The sequence below is a fragment of the Apis cerana genome, linkage group LG6 (assembly GCF_029169275.1).
Source record: "Apis cerana isolate GH-2021 linkage group LG6, AcerK_1.0, whole genome shotgun sequence".
Lineage (NCBI taxonomy): Eukaryota > Metazoa > Arthropoda > Insecta > Hymenoptera > Apidae > Apis > Apis cerana.
Window position 1 is genome coordinate 16,327,838 of NC_083857.1, and position 24,205 is coordinate 16,352,042.

Here is a 24,205-nt window from a genome sequence, read left to right on the forward strand (position 1 = left end):
ATAAAGAATTAATTTAATCATATAAATAAATTAATTGAATTTCACTCAAAATAAAAAAAATTATTTGATAATTATTTTTCAAATCTATTTAATATCTTCTTTTATCTTTTTGTAATATTTATTTATTCTATCGATGTTTATTTATCGAGTTTATCGATATTTTTATCTGATATTGATCTGTTTATTCTTCAGAATTTATTCAACACTGATTTATTTGACATAATCATCAAACTTCATATTTTTTTAATTTTTATATTTACATTAATATTTACAAAGACTACATAAAGATCAATATCAAAAAAAAATATAAATCGTACTATTTGAAAATTTGTTTATCCAAAAATAAATATATCATTGTAATTTGATTAATAATTTTAAATTATAATTTTAATTTAATTTTAATAATTTAGTTTCATATCTTCGATTTTTTATGATCTTATAATAAAAAATATGCTCACTTTTGCGTAGACGAGTTAAAATTGACTCCCTTTATCGTTTAACGGTTTCTCTTCGTTGGACATATTGTATATAGTTTGACGTCTTTCTTCCAGATCACCGGCAAGTTTCACCAACAGTTCTTTGAATATATAGTTGTCCAGGTTCTTCGCTATATAATAAAGAAATACCCAATCCCCGTAGTGGCACTCATGAGTAACAGCCAGCACGTTCCACGGATTGTATTTCCCAGGACAAGCCATGGAGAACACTAACTTGTTGAACAGTTCGCTCCTAACCCATATAAGAATATTAATTAAAAAAAAATCAAATGTTAATTAATAAAATTAATAGGATTAAGAGATGTTAAATAATTAAACAATTTTTAAAAAATGTAATATATTAGAAAAAAAATATTTAGAATATTTAAATGTTAAATGATAAAGTTAAAAAATGAAATTTATTAAGGAAAGAAAATTCTAAATGATATCATATGTAAAAATAATTAGTAATGTGAACAATTTCCGCTTCTTCAAAATCTAAAAATTTACGAAAATATTTGACAATTTCAACGCATTCTTCGAAGTAAATTCGTTAATCCAATTGTACTATCAATTGCGTAAGAATTTATATTTGAACAAGTACTTCCTCAAAATTACAATTATCCGTAATATCGATGTTAACAGGCGTGAGATCAGAATTTCGCGGAAATGTTTCTCATATGCGATATATTGTCATGAATTTAGAAATATGCAGTCAATGATACACGAGTTCAAAGAATCTGTATTTCTTGGAAAAATAACTATCTACAAGGCGTGAGATACGTATAGATAGATAAATAAAGTAGTAACCTGGCATGCAACGCCATAGTAAGTAACCTCCAGAGCAATCCTAAACCGGTTATCACAGAGAGAAAGATGTACCAATACCAAAGGAACACATAGATCTTCTCGTTAATGATGTTCAATGCCATGATGCACAGAGCATCGTGATTTTGTATAGTTCCTGATGGACCGTATTTGTGAAAGATACATTTAGTTACCTAGAACGTTTATTCGAAAAAATATTTTTTTTCTTTAAAAGATAAATCGTGGAACGAAGTTCGTATAGATTTTAAATTATAAACAAATCCATTGAAACTTCCAAAGTACTTTCAAACACGTATTATATATGAGACAATATTACTACAGTAATACCAACTGTTGCGAGATCGAAACTGGATTCCATTATTTATTCGAGGATATAATTGTTGGCAGCTTCTCGATTTTATTCATTTTATTGGATCGTGAGAAATAAAAGAGAAAAACTTTTTTTATGAATGAAATTTAGAAAAAAAAAATATATATATATTTTTTGTTATGTGTACATATTTTTTTTATGTATATTTAAGTTTATAAGAGAATGTATGTGTTTCAAAAATAAAAATTCCAATTCCATAGTGGGGAAATTGGAATAGTGGAAAGCGATTTATATATTATACTACTGTATACGTAAATAACGTTTGAAAAGAATACAATTTTTGCAGTTAAAAATCGATTTTGCAGTTATAAAATATTAAGCTTATACTTATATATATATTTATTCTGCATGCAATTTCATGCTTCAGCTTGAAACTATAAGCTTGATTAAATTTGATAATATTTGATCAAATATTATTGTTACCTTAGGAAATACGATGTCAAGAGGTTCGACTTGACCTTCTTCGGATTCATAATGTGCCAACATTTGTCCAAGACCGAGAAAAGCACCTCCGAGAAACCAGTCGGTCAGATATATTTGCAAAAGAACGTTGATGAAATTGAGAACCTCGCATAGGCCCAAATAATACGCCCACGGCCGATTCAAGTGAATACGATTCAGAAAAGCATGGCGAATTTGATGTATTTTCTCGTCGCATTCGTCCTTCGACATGATGCTTATACCATTCTCGGTTTTCAGAGATGTCTCACGAAGAGCCATTGACGCTGTATGCAATCCGGTAACCAACGCTTTCAAACGGCCTCCTAATTTAACAAATTTACTTCTTTTGATTAAATAATTTATATGATAATTTATATGATTCTTTTTCTAATTAAATTTAAATTTACATATATCGTGTTTTACCCTTAACATTATTTTTTTATCACCTATATTCGTGCACAGTCTATGTACAAGAATATATACAAGAAATTGGAAATTCATGTAGAAATGAAATTTATTTAAATGAGCTCCAGCTCTTATCGTGTAAGGATTATATATAAGAAAATTGAAAATAGGATTAAAATTATATTATTCTCAATCGTTCAAATAATTATCATCAATATCATATTATTCGAATAGAAATATACGTTTTGAAACGAAAGAGCCAGAGAATTATTATAATGCACATTGTTACGAAAATTCTTTTTTAAATAAGCAAATCGAAAGATTTAAAAGTTCGTATACTATGCATGCGAAGGTATGCAAGATAGGTTGCTGGGTATTATAGCGAGGCTGACCTTCAACATTCCTCCACAGGTAGTGAGGCGCGTAAAAGAAGATCGCCTGAAAAAACAGAACGAAGGGCACCCACTGGTAGTAGGCATGATGTACCACGGAGTCTTCTGAAGTTGCTGGTCCCACGCCAGGATGTGCGATTTCGCCTAATTCCACCGATGTTTTGTTCAAATGTTTTGTCTAAAAAAATTCGTATTATCATTTTCTTTATCGAGTTATAAAGTTAAAAAATTTTTAGAGATTTTATAAATATTTTTTTTCTATTAATATTAAAATTTAAGGATTTTTTTTTTTGCAAAATATTAATATAATCGTGGAACAACTTTTTGAAAAACAGATTCTAGAGATCAAGACAAATGTAAAAGTTGGTATACAAAAATATCAGTTGAGGCTTTTTTATTTGAATTATATGTAATTTAAGTTTGTATTAAACGAAGTGAGACGGAGATAGAACGAAAAGATGTGATAGAGATAACCGTCTCGATTCGTTTAATTCAAACTTAAATTATTTATAATTTAATAGTATATAATAGATATTTTTGTTTTTCAATAAGATTTTTGTTTTTTTTTTATGAGCAACATTTCTATGCGTAATATTAAATAAAATTGAATGTATTATTATTAATATTTACCACAGTGTAAGTAGACGTGAAAAAGCAGAAAGTGTTGATTACTTTCACTACATCATCGCTCATTCCATGCCCAGCGATACACCTTATCCATAAAACATAACATTGTGTATGGTTACCTCTTTTATTAGCAGTTTTTAATTGATAAATATATCATAAACGCATTATCTTTTATTGTTATTTTTTTTAATATTATATAACAGATAAATAAAAGTCTTAAATTAAACATGATATTATTTAATTATAAATGTCATGCTTGTAAATTTTCTTCAAATAGAGATATTATTTTTATAAAAATATATTTAAATGTTTATTTGTATAAAATGTTTCTTTAGCATAAGAGAAAGGAGATATTTTTAGTAGAAACTTTAATAAAAGAATATTTTTCTTATTGAAAAAAAAACATTTATTCTTTTTTCTTATTTTATCCAAAAAAAAAAAGAATTTTTTATGTGATAAATTTTTTTTTTCAATTTTTTTTTATCGATTCGAATATATACAATGCTCATTTCTTATTCTAATTCTTATAAAAATTTAAAAGAAAGAAGATTCCTAATGAAATTTTTTTTTATTAATAACTAATACATAAGTATTTTATTATTTTTATATATAGTTTATTATTTATTTTACATATAGTTTTTATAAATAGTTAAATAATTAATTATATCAAGACTCCCTTAGATATTAAAAAGCAAATATAAATCTCGATTTTAAAAATCCAAGAATTTTATTTGATAACGCATACGAGTACAGATAAAAGAAAACTTAATCATTAGAACTCTATTATACGATAAAATTACAAACTTATCGCGTTATTTATTTCACATATTTAATGACATTATAGCAATGGATCACTCAAAGCTAGTGTAAAGATTAGAGTATTACTCATAAATGTACCTGATATGTTCTCCGATAAATTCTCTAGCTGTTACCAATAGCGTAGCGATCAAAAGTATCAGAAACGTGAATCTATAGTGCATCTTGAAAACTGAATGACATGGAATAATCAATTGTTTATTATATTGTTAATAAAAATTTCAATATTAAATTTCAATGAAATAAAGGAAAGATTAACAAAATGAAATAAAAAGAAAAAAAAAAAACTAACTATTCATATCTCTGTTCAAGTGTCATCATTTTTATTACCCAAGTTATCAATGGCCACATAGTCCTGCGAAATCTTCCACTTGACATGATCTTTGAGGACCGAGAATGTAGTTAAAACGGTTGCCATTTCTTTAAAATACTCTTAACTATCTCTCCAAATCACGAATCTCTCATCTGTTTCCAACGAAAAATTCCTCGATCAGGTTCCGGATCTAGGCATTCATCGATCAACTTCCGGTATTTCTCTCTCTTATTCCGTACTCCGTGAGCGATACAATAATAACAGGAATATCGCAATGGTTAAAATTGCGCGAAGATCTTTCACAATGGCAATGTGATCGGTCGATCCAATTTACACTGAACATTCGAAGCTGGTAAATCTTATTTCTCGTTATCAGTGACCACGATTGCGCAGTAGCATCGTGAGTGACAAACGCTTCACGAAACTCCATAGACTCAATAATCGTGGTTTCGAAGGTGCGAGTTACAAAGCCACTTATTCATTTAGATAAGACTAGATAATATCATGCTTGTTATAAGCAATTTAAAATGAGAACGAGAATGTTATTATTTCATCAAAAATATTTGCCAATTGATGGATCGATTCAATTAATCTCTGATGATCGTATATATTGGTCGATTCAAAAGCGGTTTCATCGCATCGAGACATTTCGTTTTTCCCCTAGCATGTCCCACGAGCATGCGCATTGACGCGTTCGATATCTCTTGGAGAAAAGTAATTTTGATTGCATTAATTTTATATGATTAAATATGAAGTTGAACAAATAAATTTAAATAAATTGGTGATTAATAAACGATATATGTTATAAAGGATGTTAGAACGTGTTAGATACTAGAACGTCTTGAGGTCTAGGGTTAAAAATTAGGTTAAAGGTCCAGAAGTAGAATTTCGAAAAGAATAATTCTATTTCTTCATGTAATATAGAATTTATAGACTTATAAACTTCTCTTTTATTCCGGTATAAATTTATTTTCATATGTAAAATCATTTATTTAATATCTAAATTGTATCTAAATTATATGTTCGTCATATTTATATATTATACACATATGTATATCTTATTCACTTGATTGTGTAGCGTTTAATAATCATTGCTTTTACGACTTTTAAATACATTGATCCAACGACGACAACGAGAAACTAAAATATCTATACGAATCGTTCATCTCGATGATTAGCACATAATTCGTAATAAAACTTATGAAACTTCTTTAATCTCCTTCAATTGGATGATTTCACGATGTAATCAGTTGGATATAACATCGAACACAATCATGATGATTAATTATATTTTATCGAGATGTTTTTTTTCAAAAAATATAGATACGCACAACAGTCTTATCGTTGCAATAAAAAATCTAAATGATAGCGATTTTCCAAGTTTTCCAAATTATTAATTTTCTCTTTAACTTAACTTTTAAATTCTATTCTAATAATAAATGTAACTATTAAAGTTTATTTCTAATAATAAAGTTACGTATTACGATAAATATTTCTATTAACATAAGAAAAAAATAACTGTATTTAATTGTATTTTTTAAGTTAATTAATCATAACCTAATCATATCATGTTTCAAGTTATTTTTTCTTTTGAAATTGTGTTGGTTGTTCTTGTAACTGAAGCAATTGTTCAAATATTTTCTTTTATTTTAATTATTAATACCAATTGATAATTATACATATATATAGCTTAATTTTTAAAGGATTAGAATCTGTTTTATGCCAACAATAAACTTATGAAATATATAATGAAAATTACATAATGCATAAAATTTTAATATAAAAAATTCTTCAAAGACTAGTTTTATTAGATGAATTAATCATTTATCGATCAAAAGATAATTTGTTAATATTCATAGAGAAGTAAATACCTTTTAGATTAAACATAACTAAAAAAATGGAAAATTAAATAGAAATTTATTTCAATTATCATAATACGTATTATAATATATTTTAAATATCATAATATGTATTCTTGTAGATTTTTGTAGATTTAAATTTTACATAAATGCATAATCTCAAAATTACACAATTTATTAATAACTAAAAAAGTTAGAAAATACATTTCAAATTGGTATCTTTGAAAGTTATATGAATATTTAATTATTAATATTTTAATATTAATTATTATTTTATTTATTTTTTCTAATTTTCTTATTTTCCTATTACCTCTCAAATTTATAAAAATTAAAAAATCCGCAAAAAAATTTGAAAATAGAAAATCAATTCGAAAAATATCTCGAAAGCGAATAATCTATTTAAAATTAAAAATTTGGAAGAAGAAAGTATAAAAAAACGGGAGGGAACGAAAGTACAGTCAAAATTATAAGCATCGAAGAAGATAGGAAAAGTACATAAATGTAGAGGAAAGGAAGAAAAAAAAAGAAAAAAGAAAAAAAAGACCAAATAAGATAAAGAGACGAGAGGGAACAAGTTTAAGGTGGAAGAGGAGTAAAGTCGCAGGGAAAGGAGGAATGGCGAACAAGAAAGACAGGGAACAAAGAAATGGAGGGGATAGAATGTCGAAGCTAGGACTTTGACCGGCCGTTGCCCCTGATGCGGTCGCTTCTAACCGGCAAACTGAACGGATCCTCCCAAGAAAATTCTGTCCTCTGGTCTCTCAATTCGTGTACATGTATTATACATATCTTGTTTCATCGTTATTTCTTACTATATCCATTCATTTATAACGCAGGAGAAAATCGTGAAAGAATTGTCGAATAATTAATAATTATGTTTAAAATTTGAAAAGTGATTTTAATGTATAATCATAAATTAAAATAATAGTAATCCTAATAATCTTTTTTTTTCCAATAAATATATTTTTTTATCTTATACGTCAGAGTAAGTAATGCTCTTTTATATTTTATTTCGAATATAATATGCCATTATCATAAATATAAATATAATATTGTAAAAATTAGTAAAAGTGAAAGAAATTGAACGATCTAATTTATCTACTTTAGAAATTGCTAATTTTTTTTTTATTTTATTTAAATAACTTATCGATAAGCAATGATAAAAATATCGAAATTTATTAAATATATTTTTATGTCATAATTTGTTAAAAGTTTACATAAGAATCTTACCAAAATAAATATATTATCTCTTTTTTTAATTTAAAATTTCTTTGCAACACAATAGTATCGATTTTAAACATTTTTAATATTTAAAGAATGTCTATATATTACCAATGGTTTTTAACCTTACTTTACTGAAGATAAGTTAAAACAAAAATTGGACAGAATGCAATATTTTTTTTTTACAAAATCATCCTGGCTTGTATTAATTTATTATCCTCTATACAAAAATTTTTAATATAAAATAAAAACGTTCTTTTATAAAGAGATTTTGCAAAAATAATTGAATCCAAAATACCTCGAATGTAAGATAATGGCTCGATTTAATGTTAAGGCTATACTTCAAATTATATATTAATCAGTAAAATGAGAATAATCTTTATGTCCCCTAATGCAATGTAGAGGGAACCGAAATTGGTTGGACCTCGAGCATCGAAGTTCGTTTCGATGATCGTCAATCCCTGACTGGTACACGTGCACGTATAATGAAATCTTTTGGAGATTGCATAGTTTAATAAATTCTATCCATAGTTATTGGTTAAATTTACCAAAAATTAACACAGAGGTGACGATATTTTTTTATATGTAATATGATATTTCTTTTTTAGAAAAAATATTGAATTTTTCGTAAAAAAGATTTTGCAAAAATATTATATATTATTTAACATATATATACACTGTAGTAATTACTTTTAATTGTGAAATTTTTTAATTCTCTTATATTTAAAAATTAACTTTCTTTTTCTAAAAAAATTTTTAATTTTAAAAAAAATATAAGAAAAATTATATTATTAATCAATAGAATTTTCTTATTTCTTAAAATACTATATTCAATTTCTACCAATATTAAAAAAAGATCCAAAAAGTTACTAATAGTAAATTTTTATCATTTACAGTTTTTAATTTTAAAAATTAATTACGATTATTGAATATACAAAAAAATTTTGTTGAAATGTAATAATTAATGTATATATTAATATAATAAAAATATATATTCTAATAATATTATTATATCTTTTATATATGAATTTAATTTTTTGACGAACGATTTATTACTTACCCATATATAATTAAAATGATACATATGGTAATCACGAAAGGAAATATGGTCCTGAAACTCAGAAATTATGGGAACTACTTAATTACTCGCTGACGTTTTATTTGTTGAATTTTGTAGAACATTCTTATGAAAATATATAGAATATTCTGGCAGTACATTGTTTATGTTCAAGAAGCATTGATGAAAACGCAAATAGCTAAAATATACGCTCTCTTTCTTTTAATAACGATTTCATAAAAATGCAATTTTTTTCGCAAGACGCTTTAATAAAGAATAACTATCATTATCAACGAGTAAAGAATAGGATATTAATAATAAGGGGGGAAAAAAAATATATAATGTGGCAATTGTCATTACTAATCAATTATCACTCGTTATTCCAGCAAATCTGGCTAGCTGGCTTTTTATAATTCTATATATATATATAATATATATATTTTTTTTCTTTATATATAATTGTTTCTCTTATCTTATCGCTTCTACAAGCGCGAGGAAGCACGTACACGCAAGGTACATGTATACGATTACAGGTATATTACGTTTCTTCACTAAGCAGCATGGACATTCATTAGAATAGAACAATGCACCGACGCTCTATCACTATATACGAATGTAATTTCATCATTCATTACACCAAAATGCATACGGAATATAGGCACTTTTATTTTTTCCCTTGGTTTTCGTAATCATATAGTATAAGTTCAGAGTTTGATATTTATTTCTCTTAGGGATTTTTATATTTAACACGTTCCATGTTGATAAAGAAAAGTTTCATGGTATCGGCAAGTTTATTATTTTTTTTTTTTTGCAACAAAAGTAGGGAAAACAACAATTTTAGTGATTTATTGATATTTAAATCTTTTTTTAATTTTATCTAATTGATATGTTTATTACATTGTTAAAAAAATTTAATTTTAAATCGACTATCATAGATAAATAAAAAAAATTTATACGAAACGTGTTAATTATAACCTTTGGAATACACTTCGTATTATATTAGGTTATATTAGGTTAGAAAATTGCATCCAAAGGCACTGGGATACTAGTAGATTGTTGCTTTTCAGCATTTTTTGATTCTTCCTCTTCCGGTGGATTATTTCGCGATGTTCAACAGAGAATCATTCGGAGAGAGAAAAAAGAAAACAAAATTTGAGAAATTTTTTTTTCTTGGAAAAAAAATTCTCAACATCTCAGAACCAGAAGATTAAATTCATGATATCGGTTATAATATTAAAATTATCGATATAAAAAAAAAAAAAAATAAATGGAAGTAAATTAAAAAAGTATAAGATAAGGAACAAACACCTCTAAGAAATTATTATGCAAATAGAATTAAATGAAATCGAAAAGGAAAAACACTGGCATGAAGCAGGGAGAAGGAAGTATATAATATGTATATATATGTGTACATATATATATATATACATATTTATAAATTATATTATTATATATATATATATATATATAATAACAAATATAATCAAAGAAAATGTTCTAAATTCTATTCACGTGTACAATCCTAAATAGATATAAAATACAAGAATCACGATGATGTGGAGTGTTTCGATTACTTGGCAGTCTTATTTTGAGCATGAATCTCTCAAAAAGAATGTATTATTTCTATATTTAATAATGAAAATATTGGCGCGAAAACGATTCATACTCGCGCACATTTCTTTTTCTAAATTCTTATGAGCTAAGCGTACATATTTTTATTGTCTTTTATTTCTTCTTAATATAGATCTTTTCGTAATCTTTAAAATTTCAACTAGATTGCATGTGGTATAGGACGGTATTACAATGATTTCGGCAGTTAACAATAATTTTAAATATGTAATAAATTTTTTTAATTTCAGCAAAATGAGACAGAAATTATGGACGAATAAAAAATAATACTAAGAAATAACAAAGAAAAAAATCTAGGGGTGTCCTCCTTTTTATATATATATTTTTTTTTGCCACTTTTTCTTTTCTTTCTTTTGGTCCCTCGATGCATATTGTATATATATATATAATATAATATATATATTGTAATTATTGTAATAATAGATCAAAAATATTAATAGAAAAAAAGTAAATGAAAAAATGGATAAAGAAAATTTTCAAATAGTATTTTTTTTTTCTTTCCTAAATTATATGTGCCTGACTATCTTTCTCTCTCTCACTCGCGATCCCATTCACTCCTCTCTCTCTCTCTCTTTTTCTCGTATGCGCGCACTTTCTTATCCTCTTTTCTTTCTCTTCTCGTTTATTTCATTTTATTGCTATATATATAGATATATTTATATATTTATATATATATATATATAAAATAAAGTTTTATACTCTCTATTTTATAAGATGTTCTATAATGTACAAAATGTACGCTTCTACGCCTACGATATAAAAAAAAATAATAATAATAAGTGGTAAGCTGCAAAATTATATTTTTGGAAAGACGACGTGTCTCAAATAAAGTGGAGAAGCAATAAAAGGACTTTTACCAACTTCGTGACAACATCTACCACCCAACTTTTCTTCTCGCATTGTTTCATCCAAGAAAAAAAAATAACAAAAAATAATTGAAGGTAATCCATTCCAAGGAAATGGAAAAAAAATTAAAAAAAAAAAGAGAGATGGCAGAAAAAAGTCGGGAGAAAGCAAAAGAAATGAAAACGTCGTCTCCCATTTTATATCACACAATCGAAGTCTCTTTCTGAAGAAAGAGTAATCTTTCTTTTTTGCAGAGCAATTTAATACTAAACTCTTTCTCTCTCTATCTTGCGCGTGCTGGATATGCATATTTATACATTCCATCGTGTTTATATTATTACCAATACTTTCAGATTTATTGGGAGATATCGGTCGAAGAAAGTATTTTTGAAATAAAAAATACATTTAAAAAATAGAAGCAAAAATAACATGTATGTTTTCCCCTCTTTAGTGATATCTCGGAATAAATCTTAGTGTATTTTTTGGCACTATATTTAGTTTTTTATTATCATCTAAATTGAATTTAGTTACAAAATATGATATTGAAAAAAAATAAATATTAAAAAAAAATAAAAATAATCTAAGAATATTTTTGAAGTCAAAGAATTCGGAGAAATTTTATAATGATAATGAAAAACTGATATTTCTAATTTGATATTATAGTAAAGATTATAAATACGTAGTTTAGCTGAAAAAAGAGAGATAGAGAGAGAAAAAGAGAGAGAGAAAAAAGAATAAAGAATTATTAATTTCTCCATTCACTTCGCTCGATATATCTTACTACAAAAATTTACCTCCAATCGAATTTTCTTATAACGATCGAAGGGAAAATTCATTTTATACGTACGCCATATTGAATTACGAAAAATTTTTCAAAAATATAAGAATGCATGTACATATTTTACACATGCAATATACATATATGAAAAGTAAACGTAATTCAAAATGGTCTTTAATCTTTGAATAAACTATAATGAAAATACGGTAAACTATAATGATGAACAACTCGACTAATTAAATGTTCAAGAATCGAATAAAAGAACAAAGAAGCGAGAAAAGAAAAGAAAAAGAGGTATTCTATGAATATAACAAACGAAACTAAACAGATTCTTTGCCCTGAAGTTTCGTAACGAGATCCACAACGAGTTGTTGATATACCACCGGGTCTATATTCTTGCCAAGTTGATAAAGAACGAACCAGTCGCCGATCATACACATTTCCGCGATTGTATTAATATGTTCTGGCTTTGAGAGGCGCGAACGTGCACGCAATAGCACCAAGCGAAGCTTCGGACCAGCTATTACTGCAGCACGATAGGCCAGAGTTAAACCGCTTAATACGGATAGGATGATGAACCAGAACCAGAGAAACACGTAAATCTTCTCATTGACGATGTTCAACGGTAGTACGCAGAGACCATCGAATTTCTGCACTGTACCGGACGCACCATATTTATGGAATGTACACTTGGTAACTTTAGGGAATACCCGTGACATCGGATCAATCCTCTCTTCAGGTTCCATTTCCGTGAATTTAACCACATCCGAGCCATAAGTGGTAAACTCGCCATCCAAAAAAAAGTCCATGAAATAGATCTGGCCAACTACGTTAACGAAGTTCAACACTTCGCACAAGAAGAAACGAAATGCGTAAAAATTTTGTGTATGCCAATTCGTCGCGAAATACTCGACCAATAATTTTCTTCTTTCCGATTTAAATTCATCACTCATTACAGGACAATTTAAATCCAGGACTAGCATCTTAATTCTACCACCCTCCCAGGTCTTCCATAAATAACGTGGTACATAAAACAATATTGCCTGGAAGAAGAGCGTAAAGCACACCCACTGATAATATTTATGATATTTGATTTCGTCTTCACCCTCAACGTGAGATGCAACACCTGGTTGCACCATGTCTTTGCCAACGACACCGGTTCGATCAGGAATTGTAAACGTTGAATAGATCCAGCAGTATGTATCCATTACATGAAGTGGTATTTCATCTACGATGCAATCTATGGGATCTCCGATATACTGTCTGGATGTAACCAATAATGAAAAAGCAATTAATATGATCACCGTCGCTTTGTAGTGCAGCCGGAATACATTATTATCGATGCAAACGCTGTCGAGCTTTAGCAGTCCCTTTACGGATCCAAATACATCAAACATGGTTGATAATTTTCTCTCAAATCGATATCACAAGAAATCAAGCGATTTACTTCAATCGCGAATTTACCAGACTATTTATCAAATCAAATTGGACACCCTTGGGTTATTAATGACCCGCGCGACGTGACGCCGCGCGTCAAAAGGCGTCCTTAAGCCACCCTGTACACGCACAAAACAAACAGCTTTTAAAAAATTTGTTTCTCACGTTAATAGACGTATTCTTCTTCGTTACTGATGTAACACTGTTTAAATTTCGTTCGTATTTTCAAAAACACGTGTGTCCAGTTTCGATTGTTCCGTGACCACTGCGCGCGTGAATACGGTTCTACCGCAGCAAAGCGTCACCGAGAGCGGTTGTGTCGTAATGGCTGCGTTCAGAAACTCTGTACGACACGAGCACGCGAGGACATGCCGTTCCGCAAGCTGCTCCCTTTTATTTTCTTCTCTGTCTAACGTTCGCGTTGTCAATTCGTTTCTTCTCTCTTGCATACACCATATAACGTCTTCTCTCTATCTCGCTTGTCGATCGTATACAGCCTGGTTGGAGACGCAAAACTATACGTTCTTTCTGCTGCACACTAAGATTCTATCCCCACTTACAATATGAGAAAACTCGTCTCTTTTTCTTTCTTCCTCTTTTACTCTTTCCTTCTTCCTCTCTTGTCCCTTTACTACACCTAACCCCACTTTTCGTCTCTTTTAACCGTCGCGTCGGCCTGGATCACAGGAAACTTAGGCTTGCTATTCGTATAATTTCGATCGCATTCGGCTAACATCGGTTCCAGCAAAATCTGCAGACGCTTGCACGCATGCGTAGTTGAAAAGCAATCCACATCACTCTCAAGCACAATATTGCATTTTGAAAGAAGAAAATATGAAATATTGTTGGTAACGAAATTTTTTATTTACCATAAATAATTTCTCTTTTTTCATAAATAATATTTCTTTTGTTAAAAGTTTAGTTGTTTTTTTTTCAAATATAAATTTACGAAAAACATTATATATTTATTTCTCAGATAAAATAATCATTTAAAAATCTGATAATTACAGTTTACTTCTTTGCCGATAATTGTACTATTCACATTGTTTTCTTTCTTATATTATTAATACCATGTTCGTTATTAGAATGAAAATTAAATTGAAAGCTATCATTGTTTTTTAACTCAACTTTCATTAACTGAATATAGTCTAATGATAAAAATAAAATCATATATTAGCAAAATATACAATTGATAAAAAATTAATCAAAATAGGATCAAAATTTAAATTTAAATTTAAACTTATCGATTATATTAGTTTTTTTTATCGTTATATAAAATAGTATTTTAAAAGTAGTATTTTAAAAAATTATTAAAAAGAACATAAAAAAAATAATTGAAATAACTTGCACAATAAATATCATATGCTTCATATTACAAATACCAAGCTTAACATATCGCTTTACATCTGAAATTTTACACCGTTCTAGATAGATGCTATACTGAACAGCAATCATCACTAATAAATAATTACTATCTTTATTAATCTATAGATTATTTAATGCTAGTAGATCATTTAGTAGATGCTAGTAAATTTATTTTAAATTTATTTTAAATTATATACATATTAATTATTATTGATATAAAATCAGTAAATAAATTATATTATCAGATAAATTTCTATAATTAACTAATTTCTATAATGCGTTAATTATAAAAATTAAAGAATATGATATATTAATTGGCAAATACATAGTCGATTATATCTTAAATATATATTGTTTTTATTATAAATATTTGCAATATTCAACGTATTATATTTAAATATCGTCATTTGCTTTTAATTTTTTTTTATCTTTGTTTTTATCTATTTTTGATAAAAAATTCTAACCATTGAAATTTTTCTATCATTTATTTTGCCGGATCATATTATCTACAGTGAGTCTGCATTGATATAATTATATTTCCATTATGATTGATTATTATATATAGATAAATCAGAATTGGTATTGGCATTCTTAAAAAAATAACTTCGAATATAGTGTAAAAAATTAATATTTATGTTGTTTAATAAATCGTAAATTGTTGCTGTTATATCTGATTATTGTATTAATATTATCAAATTATAGATATAAGTATACATATATAATTTTAATTAAACTTTTTATGTTTACAAATTTTATTTTATTAATTATTATTTAAATTAATAAATATTAATAAATATTATTTTAATTATTTTTATTATATTGTTAACAATATAATATATTTCTGATAATATATAATACTTCAAATCAAGGCCGGTCCTGTGGCGCAACGGATAACGCGTCTGACTACGGATCAGAAGATTCCAGGTTCGAATCCTGGCAGGATCGAAGTTTTTTTTCCTAAAATTTTTAAATAAACCATATTACAATCAATTATTTATATAGCATGTCTGTATGGAATATTTATGACTTTTAATATTAATAAACATTCTATGATATATCTTATATTCTGTTCAGAATAATTCGAATATCTATATAACATTAAATTACAAACAAATATCGTTACTATTAATAATTTAGGATCAATCCTAAATTCCAACGAAGATAATGTGATATAAAAGATACTTACTTAATGCTGTGGAAACTAATTGGAAATGAGCGTAGTCGGTGGGTCAAATAAATTAACCTAGTATGCACACGAGAACCGGTTGTAAGACAATGTAAACTGAGAAGAATATCAAGGTAGATATGAAGATGATGCTTCACAAAGAATTTTCAATTGACAAAATCATTTTATATATTGAATTATATATTATTTTAATTCTTTTTTTTACAATTTTTTTTACTTAAAATTAATTTTTATGAAAAATATTTTTTTTGTTGTTAAAATGATTGTACAAATTTTGAATAAATATCATTTATATGGATGCTTTTCATTTCAATTGAGAGATTGATAGATTTCGATGATCGGGCTACACTATCGTTGATAATCCCATTGCTTGCATATATTGTGTATATTATTCAGTTCTCTCGAACAAAATATCCGTTGAACCATGGGATTTTTGACTGGAAAAGGTTTCTCTTACCTGTAGTTTGTGGGTAGGCGTCGACGTGGCACGATACTCGATACATCAGCTGCTATGAACCTACCTGTGACTTCTCCGTGGAGAATGGCGCATTACGGAAGAGTGGGGCCAAAAGGAAAGGACCGGTTTTTCTGGTTTTCAATATCTTCGACCCTCATAGCCTATTCTTGCTACCTTCACTATAGCATGCTATAAGATATGTAAGTATATATATATATATATATATATATATATATATGTATAAGTATGTGTTGTGTATATATATTATATATTATATTTTATATCTTTTTACACTCTCTGCCAAATATGGCTCTTCGATTTATTCATTTTTATCTTAACTGACATATAGAATGCATCAAGCCATTTTAAAATTTTTTTACGAATGAAATGAAAAAATTTAAAAAATAATTATATGATTAATGTTATTATAAAAAAAAATATACTGTGATTGATACTAATTGTATTATTTTTTTTATTTTATTTATGATTAATTTAATTTATTGAATTATAAAAAAATTCAAAAACTTATAATGAATGTATTTAATGATTTTTTAAATATAAATAATATAAATTATTTAAAAATTATATTTTTTCATGTGAAAATATAAATAAAATATAAATAAAATAAATAAAAAAGAATATTTTTACATGTAGATTTTATATTTATACTTTTTTAATAATAGGATATCAGTTATTACCAAAAAATAGAAATAAAATTTGAAATATTTGAAATAATTGGAAATAAAATTTGAATATATAAATTATTTTGCATTAATATTTTATTGCAAAAACATCAATAGTTTAAATAATATAATATATATATATGCATAAGAATATTTATAAAAGAATGTATTAAAGAAATTATTTTTAATGTCTGCTGACTTTAATAGCTTTTATAGTTAAATTGAATCTATTCAAGATTTTAAATCATTAATTAAATATTTCTATTTTTTACACCGATATTTTGATGAGACATATTTAAAATCCCATTAAATGTTAAGTTTATTTTACACCTCATTTATAATATATATTCGATAATAAAAATTATTAAATCATTAAATCATTAAATCATTGGCTTGCAAAATTGTTAGATATCGAGACAAGATGGCAGTCAGTAATATCAGAAAGTAACAACGTAAGTAGAGTAATAATAGGGATATGATTTCTCTCCCCCGTTTCTCTTGTCTCTCTAGAGAGAATAAATTATTTATGACAGTTAGGCTAGTCGTTACACGTATCAATAGCATAAAATAACAGTGTGAGAATTAAAAAATATTTATAAATTAATATCATAAATTCATAAAATAAAATTTAACCTTAATATCTCTAATTAAAACAGTTAATTATAAGTGAATAAATTGTATTTTATAAAACAAAAATTATTACTTTGACAATATCTCTAACAAATGGAGCATATTCTCCATAAATTTTCAATGCAATTATGAGGAATATATATGTCTGTTACATATTTAATAAAATATTTATTATATTTAAAAATGAATTTGTGATTTTCATTAAAAATTTAAAAGTACTCCAAAAAATCTAAAATCCAAAAAATAACTTGCATAATTTAATTATCAATAGTGAAAATAATAATAAATAGAACATTTATTATTCCATTATTCCGTTAAAAAATAATATAATTATTATTATTGAAGTGATAATAAACTTTTATTAAAAATGTCTTTGGTAATTATAAATTTCAAATTTAATAGAGAATTTTTATTTTTGAACTTATTTTTTTGCTTTTAGGATCAGGAAGTACTTTATAGTCCGAGCAAATGGAGCAAAAGATTCGATCAAATGCAAATATTGTCAAATTATTGTAAATTTTCTAAAGAGGGTAAAATAAAATAAAAAAAATTAATAAACTTATTTAAAATGAAATGAGTTGATATTTTTTTTATATAATAATGAATTTATTATTATAGTTACCGAAAATGCTCGTAAAACTTTAAAATGTGAACTTGATATTCCGTATGGAACAACAAAAGGAACTAAATACGATATTTATGGAACTGACTTACCTAAAGGTATATAAATAAAAATTTTAATGATTTTTATACGATTTAAATATTAAAATATTGATGAGTCAAATCTATTACCATTAATTATTATAATTAATCATCATATATTCATGATATTTGAATTTCTTCCTATTTAGATTTCTTACAATATAAACAATGAATTTTATTTAAATATTTTATTTTAAGTTAAATTTAAAAGTCAATATTTTAAATATTTTTTTCAGATTCCCCTATATTTATATTCATTCATGGTGGTTATTGGCAAGAAGGTAGTAAAGATGTATCTGCATATGCAGCTCCTGTCTTTGTTAATAAAGGAATTAAAGTTATAACCATTGGTTACGATTTATGTCCTAATGGTAAATTTTGTTTTCTTTTATTCCAATTTTGCTTTAGATATAAAATTAAAAATAATATTTTAAAAATATTCTAATTTCCATATTTTTTATACTTTAGTTAAACTTAGAGATATAATATCGCAGATAAAAACAGCAATTGCACATATACTAAAATCTGCTTCGAGTCTCAAATGTCGGTATGATATAATTAATATTTATATAATAATTTTGTTAATATACAAATTACAAATTTGTATAAATTGGATGGATTTATATAGGAATGTTTGGATCTCTGGCCATAGCGCTGGTGCACATCTAGCGTCCAGTATTTTATATGATAAATTATGGTTAGATGAAATGACAAAACATGAATACTTATATCTATTAAAAGGTATCGTGTTAATAAGCGGGATCTTTAATTTGGAACCTCTTGTCAATACTAGTAATAATACAGCTTTAAAACTTACAAAGTAAGTATTTGAATATTTTAATAAAGTATTTATATTTCAGTTTATATTAATACGCAATATATATATATATATATATATATATATTTCAGAAATGAAATCGACGCATATAGCTTTACCACTCTCAATATTAAGAATAATACTTCTATTCAAGGGTTAAAAGTTATTGTAACCAATGGAGAATGTGATTCACCAGTATTTATCAATGAATCACGCGAGTGTGCTCAGGTACTCATGTTATTTAAATAAGTGATAATTTACTCAATTATTTTAATACATTCTATCTATTATTAAAAAAATTTACAATTTTTTTTTCTTATTTTAGAAACTTATTACAATGGTAGATAATGTTCAATATATTTTGTTAAGAGAAAATATCGATCATTTTGATATCGTAGAAAATCTTACAAACGAGGAATTTATTTTGACGAAACTGATATTACGTAATATTTTGTATGATTAGAAAAAAACTTATATAGAAATAATATCGTACATATTGAACATACACTCAAATAAATTTATAACAAACATTTAATGTACAAAATTTATTTAAATATTCGTAAAAAATTTATCTAGTGTAATATATTAATATACTTATATAATGTTGATAAATTACAAATTGTCCATAAAAAAACTAGTATGTTTATTTATTGTAATCCGTTGGTCATCTATCATTTATTAATTTTGCATAACAATGGTCGCGATGAATTATTTTTACTTTTTCTATGAGTCATTTGGATTGTGAAATTGATAAATTCGTTTTTGGACATTGAGTGGTACTTTCTTTTTGTTTTGTAGGTAACATTATAATTTGATTAGATTGAGAAATTTGTACAGTTGTGTTTTCTTGTTTATTTTGTGAATTTTGTATTTGATTATTAATATCTACTACCTGATCTGTGGATAAATTTGATGACAAATGTATAGTTGTAGATTTTGTATTTTGCTGCGGAGATATGACTGGATCATTTTTTAATGCAGTCATAATATTTGAATTTGTCAGTCTTACATAATTGTTTGTAATATTTTTTACATTAATTATGTTTTTACCTGCTGGTATCACTAATGTTTTGTAATTACCTTTTACAACAGGAAGTACCTTAGATTCAATCTGAATAGTTGAACATTGATGAACAGCTGAATTTTCTTGTGTAAGATCTTGTGTAAGATCTATTACATCCTTAACAGTTAATGCATTTTCATTTTCATTATATTCATCTACTTTTTCTTGTATATCTTTCCATGTATCTGGAGGTTTAGCAAAAGAGCACACTCGTAACAATGGTTTTTCTTCTGTTTCTTTTTCTTTATTTTGTAATAATTTATCATCCATTGGATCTTTATTCATAATATTAGGATCATCCTCTACAACACATACACATCATATATGTATATATATATATATATAAAATCTAAATATTTTTGTTTATTTTTTAATGATTAATTTTCCATCAATATTATATTTGTACACTAACCTTTTGTTTCATCAATAGAAATTTCATTATTTGTTATAGTTGAAAACATTATATTAGGTAAAATATTTAAATGTGGTGCTATATTAGGTGATGATGCTGTATTATTTTCTATCGATTTCAATTCAAAATTATATTTACAATTAGATATATTCTCAATATTATTAATTTTTGATTTTGAATTATCATTACTATTATCATTACTATTATTTTTTAATTCATCATTCATATTTGTTTGGCATATTTCTTCTATTTTTGTGATATCTTTTTCTATCTTAGATTTTATTTTTATACATGTATTATTTTTAAATGTTTCACTTCCATCTGTACTATTTTCATCTTCTTCTGAACTAGTTTTTTCCTTATCTATATCCAAATCTATATCAATTTCACTAACATCATCATCATCATTATCTTCTTCATCATCATTTTCTATACTATTCTCTTCATCCTCTTCATTCTCTAATGATGTTTTAGAGTCTTCACTTTTCATTTCTTCTTGCTTTTTTACATATGTATCAAAAACATTAGATAATTTCTTTTCACCCTCTCTTTGGTTCTGTATCAATTTTTCAGCTAACACTGGGTCTTTCAATGCAGGATCATCTTCTTCATTTTCAAGAAATAAGGAAAATGTATCCCAATAATCATTGCATCGACATTGTTTCAAATATTTTCCCAAAGCAACAAATGCATCTTTTGCTATAACAATAAATATATATGATGTAAAATATCTATATTAATTTGAAGAAAATTTTAATAACTTACCAATTTTTTTCTGTCTTTTATAATCTAAATTTAAATTATGCAATTCATTACATTTTGTAACACATCTTAAAATATCAGTATAATCTGGAAAAATTATTGCTTCTCTAAAAGCACCAATTTTTTTCAATTTATTTCTCTTTGATATTTTAGAATTAATGAAACTTGTAATAGCATGATCTACAGCAACAATTCCTGTAGTACCAAAATGCTTTGGTTGTAGATATGTTCGATCTGCATCAGGATTTGCTCCTGTATATTCACAATATTTGTTATAAAGTTCCACCATTCGATATTTATATTTTTCTAGTTTGATATAATTACTATTATTTTCATCATCAAAATTGATTTCTGATTCTTCAAGTTTTTTTATATATGCTTCACATTTTTCCATCGTTTTTAATATTACATTAATTTTCCTTTGTATAGCAGGATCTATTTCTTGTTTTTCTTCATTATCTGTATTAGTTGATATAATTTCATTGTCATTAAATACATTATTAATTGTATATGACATATTTGAACATACTGTAGTAACTACATTTAAATTATTTTTATTTTTATTTAATTTATTTCCATCAGAAGAACAAATTTTGTTATTTAATAATAAAGATGACTTTCCTTTATAACTATTTTTCATTTCATTCATTACTTCAGCTATATATACAAACAATTTACTATCACTATTCATTATATCATTTCTTTTATCATTTAAAAAATTAATAAAAGCTTTGGAATTAGCATATTTAGGATCTAATTGCTCATAACGTCTTTTTAATTTATTAACAATAGTTTTCATATCTTCAGAACGATCTCTTTGCAAACATAAACTAATAAACATAGGAAATACATCCTGCTCCACAGAAGAAATAATTTTCTTTTCTTTTACAACCAATTTTGGTTTCAATAATGTTTTTTCTTCCTTTTCTTCCTTTTCTTTTCTTATTTCTTTTTCTTCTTTCTTTTTTATATTACATAATTTAACATTGCTTTCTTTTTCACATATAAACATTTTTGAGCTTTTTTCAAAACAAGAAATATCATCATTTATTTCAGATATTTTTCTTTTTAATGCACATTCTTTTGGTTTTTCATAATTACTTGAAGAAGCTTCTATTTTTATATGAGAATCAGAATTGTTCCCTAATTTTTTAATAAATGAATCTTGTTTATCATTACGTTTATCCTAAAATAATAAAATAATGATATATAACTTTTTAAATTCTTTATTTATTGTAGTTTATAAATAATAAAAAATAAATAAGTGATATCACTAAGAATTTATAAGTTAATAAAAAATATAATTATTAATAATAATATAATTAACTTTAACATAACAAGATATAAATACAAACCTGTTTTATATTTTCGTCATCATCTGATGAAATACATATAATTTCATCTTTCGTATTTTCCATATTTGTTCTATTATAATTTAATAGAAAAGTTGAATCATATTACAATATATAAAATCCATCACCAAATTTGATTCATCTTGCAATTAAAAAATAACGAAATTATTATTAATTCTATTATAATTATGTTAAACACATTATATATATATCATTACATATATATATTAATGTTTGTTTGAAAATACACATTATTATTTAATTTATTACACGTTTTATTTTTACTTTGACTTAAGATTAACAATATAAATTTAATAATATAGATAAATTTGATAAAATAGAATTATATATACAATTAATTTTTATATACAATTAGATTTTTAAGAAAATTTCGATTTTTAAAAAATTAATGTAACATTAAAAAGAAATTTAAAGTAGTTATAGAAATAAATAATACTCAGATACTGTATTTACAAGCAGTTAACTTTTAGGCACTTCACTTCGTACGTACCACCTTAATCGCGCAACTTTAAGTTTTATTCTAAATAACTGATTACAATTACTACTTGAAACAAAACTTAACAAAAAATAATAATATATATTCTACGTTCTTTTAAATAAAAAAAAAAAGAAAACAATTAAAAAAGATTTTATAATATTAGAAAAAATAAAATATATTAAAGTAATTTAATTGACGTTACCTATAATATAACCTAAATTTATAATATTTATGAAATAACCTAAATTACGTAGTTTTTATTATTATTTGAGCAGAATTTAATATTAATTTTGGATTTAAATCTAGAGATTTTTTCATAATATTGTTAAGTTGGTATTACTAGAAATTTTAAAATAATAACTAAAAATAGTAATATATTTAATTATTTTCTAATAGATAAATGTTATACATAATATTTTTATTCTTAAAAGTTTAATTATAATATCTTGTTTTTATCATAAATATATCTTTTTATTTTAATTTCTTAATTATTTTTAATTAATATTAAGAGACATATTATATTATAATCATATTATATTTCATAAATAAATGAGATATTCATTAAAATATATTATTTGAAACATAAATTTTTGAGAAATACATAATTCGTTCACTATAAGAATAAAAAAAATTCTTCGCTTGCTTACCATCATATGAAGTTATACTGTTATGTATACTGTATTGTAGATATGAAACTATCAGTAATTCAACCAATAGATGTGCCTTTTTTAGTCTATCAGAAACCAATCAGATTCTATATTTAAATATAGTTCTATACTTCA

The 24,205-nt window shown here is 25.3% G+C and overlaps 4 protein-coding genes and 1 non-coding gene across 16 annotated transcripts; 2 read left to right on the plus strand and 3 right to left on the minus strand.

Moving 5' to 3' along the window:
• Positions 1–458: 458 nt before the first annotated feature.
• Positions 459–5,112, minus strand: LOC107999191 (innexin inx7). Its single transcript, XM_017058888.3, has 7 exons — positions 4,686–5,112; positions 4,437–4,527; positions 3,543–3,624; positions 2,913–3,090; positions 2,098–2,438; positions 1,287–1,477; positions 459–729 (listed from the first exon to the last, which is right to left on the minus strand). Exons 1-7 carry the CDS (start codon positions 4,771–4,773, stop codon positions 474–476), a joined length of 1,227 nt encoding a protein of 408 aa, XP_016914377.1. The 5' UTR covers positions 4,774–5,112; the 3' UTR covers positions 459–473.
• Positions 5,113–8,890: 3,778 nt separating this feature from the next.
• Positions 8,891–14,151, minus strand: LOC107999144 (innexin inx2). Its single transcript, XM_017058812.2, has one exon. It carries the CDS (start codon positions 13,453–13,455, stop codon positions 12,379–12,381), a length of 1,077 nt encoding a protein of 358 aa, XP_016914301.1. The 5' UTR covers positions 13,456–14,151; the 3' UTR covers positions 8,891–12,378.
• A 3-nt stretch (positions 14,152–14,154) lies between these two features.
• On the plus strand, positions 14,155–19,865 carry LOC107999145 (kynurenine formamidase). Of its 9 annotated transcripts, none has more exons than XM_062076812.1 (8): positions 14,155–14,343; positions 16,510–16,703; positions 18,256–18,346; positions 18,435–18,536; positions 18,755–18,889; positions 18,987–19,338; positions 19,428–19,563; positions 19,661–19,865. In XM_062076812.1, exons 3-8 carry the CDS (start codon positions 18,307–18,309, stop codon positions 19,796–19,798), a joined length of 903 nt encoding a protein of 300 aa, XP_061932796.1. In that variant the 5' UTR covers positions 14,155–14,343; positions 16,510–16,703; positions 18,256–18,306; the 3' UTR covers positions 19,799–19,865. The 9 variants fall into 9 exon arrangements, with proteins under 9 accessions (XP_061932796.1, XP_061932798.1, XP_061932799.1 ...); XM_062076814.1 differs by having other exon boundaries at positions 14,205–14,343; positions 16,521–16,703; XM_062076815.1 differs by lacking the exon at positions 14,155–14,343 and adding an exon at positions 15,353–15,371 and having other exon boundaries at positions 16,521–16,703.
• Trnar-acg (transfer RNA arginine (anticodon ACG)) lies at positions 15,733–15,805 on the plus strand. The gene has a single exon. It is a non-coding gene; the product is annotated as a tRNA-Arg (tRNA).
• LOC107999148 (protein PFF0380w) lies at positions 19,601–24,198 on the minus strand. 4 transcript variants are annotated; one of them, XM_028667377.2, is made up of 5 exons: positions 24,071–24,198; positions 22,928–23,066; positions 21,576–22,758; positions 20,811–21,509; positions 19,601–20,700 (listed from the first exon to the last, which is right to left on the minus strand). In XM_028667377.2, the coding sequence occupies exons 2-5, from the start codon at positions 22,988–22,990 to the stop codon at positions 20,066–20,068; spliced, it is 2,580 nt and encodes an 859-aa protein (XP_028523178.2). In that variant the 5' UTR covers positions 22,991–23,066; positions 24,071–24,198; the 3' UTR covers positions 19,601–20,065. The 4 variants fall into 4 exon arrangements, with proteins under 4 accessions (XP_028523178.2, XP_016914308.2, XP_028523177.2 ...); XM_017058819.3 differs by lacking the exon at positions 24,071–24,198 and adding an exon at positions 23,626–23,738; XM_028667376.2 differs by lacking the exon at positions 24,071–24,198 and adding an exon at positions 23,436–23,607.
• Positions 24,199–24,205: the final 7 nt, after the last annotated feature.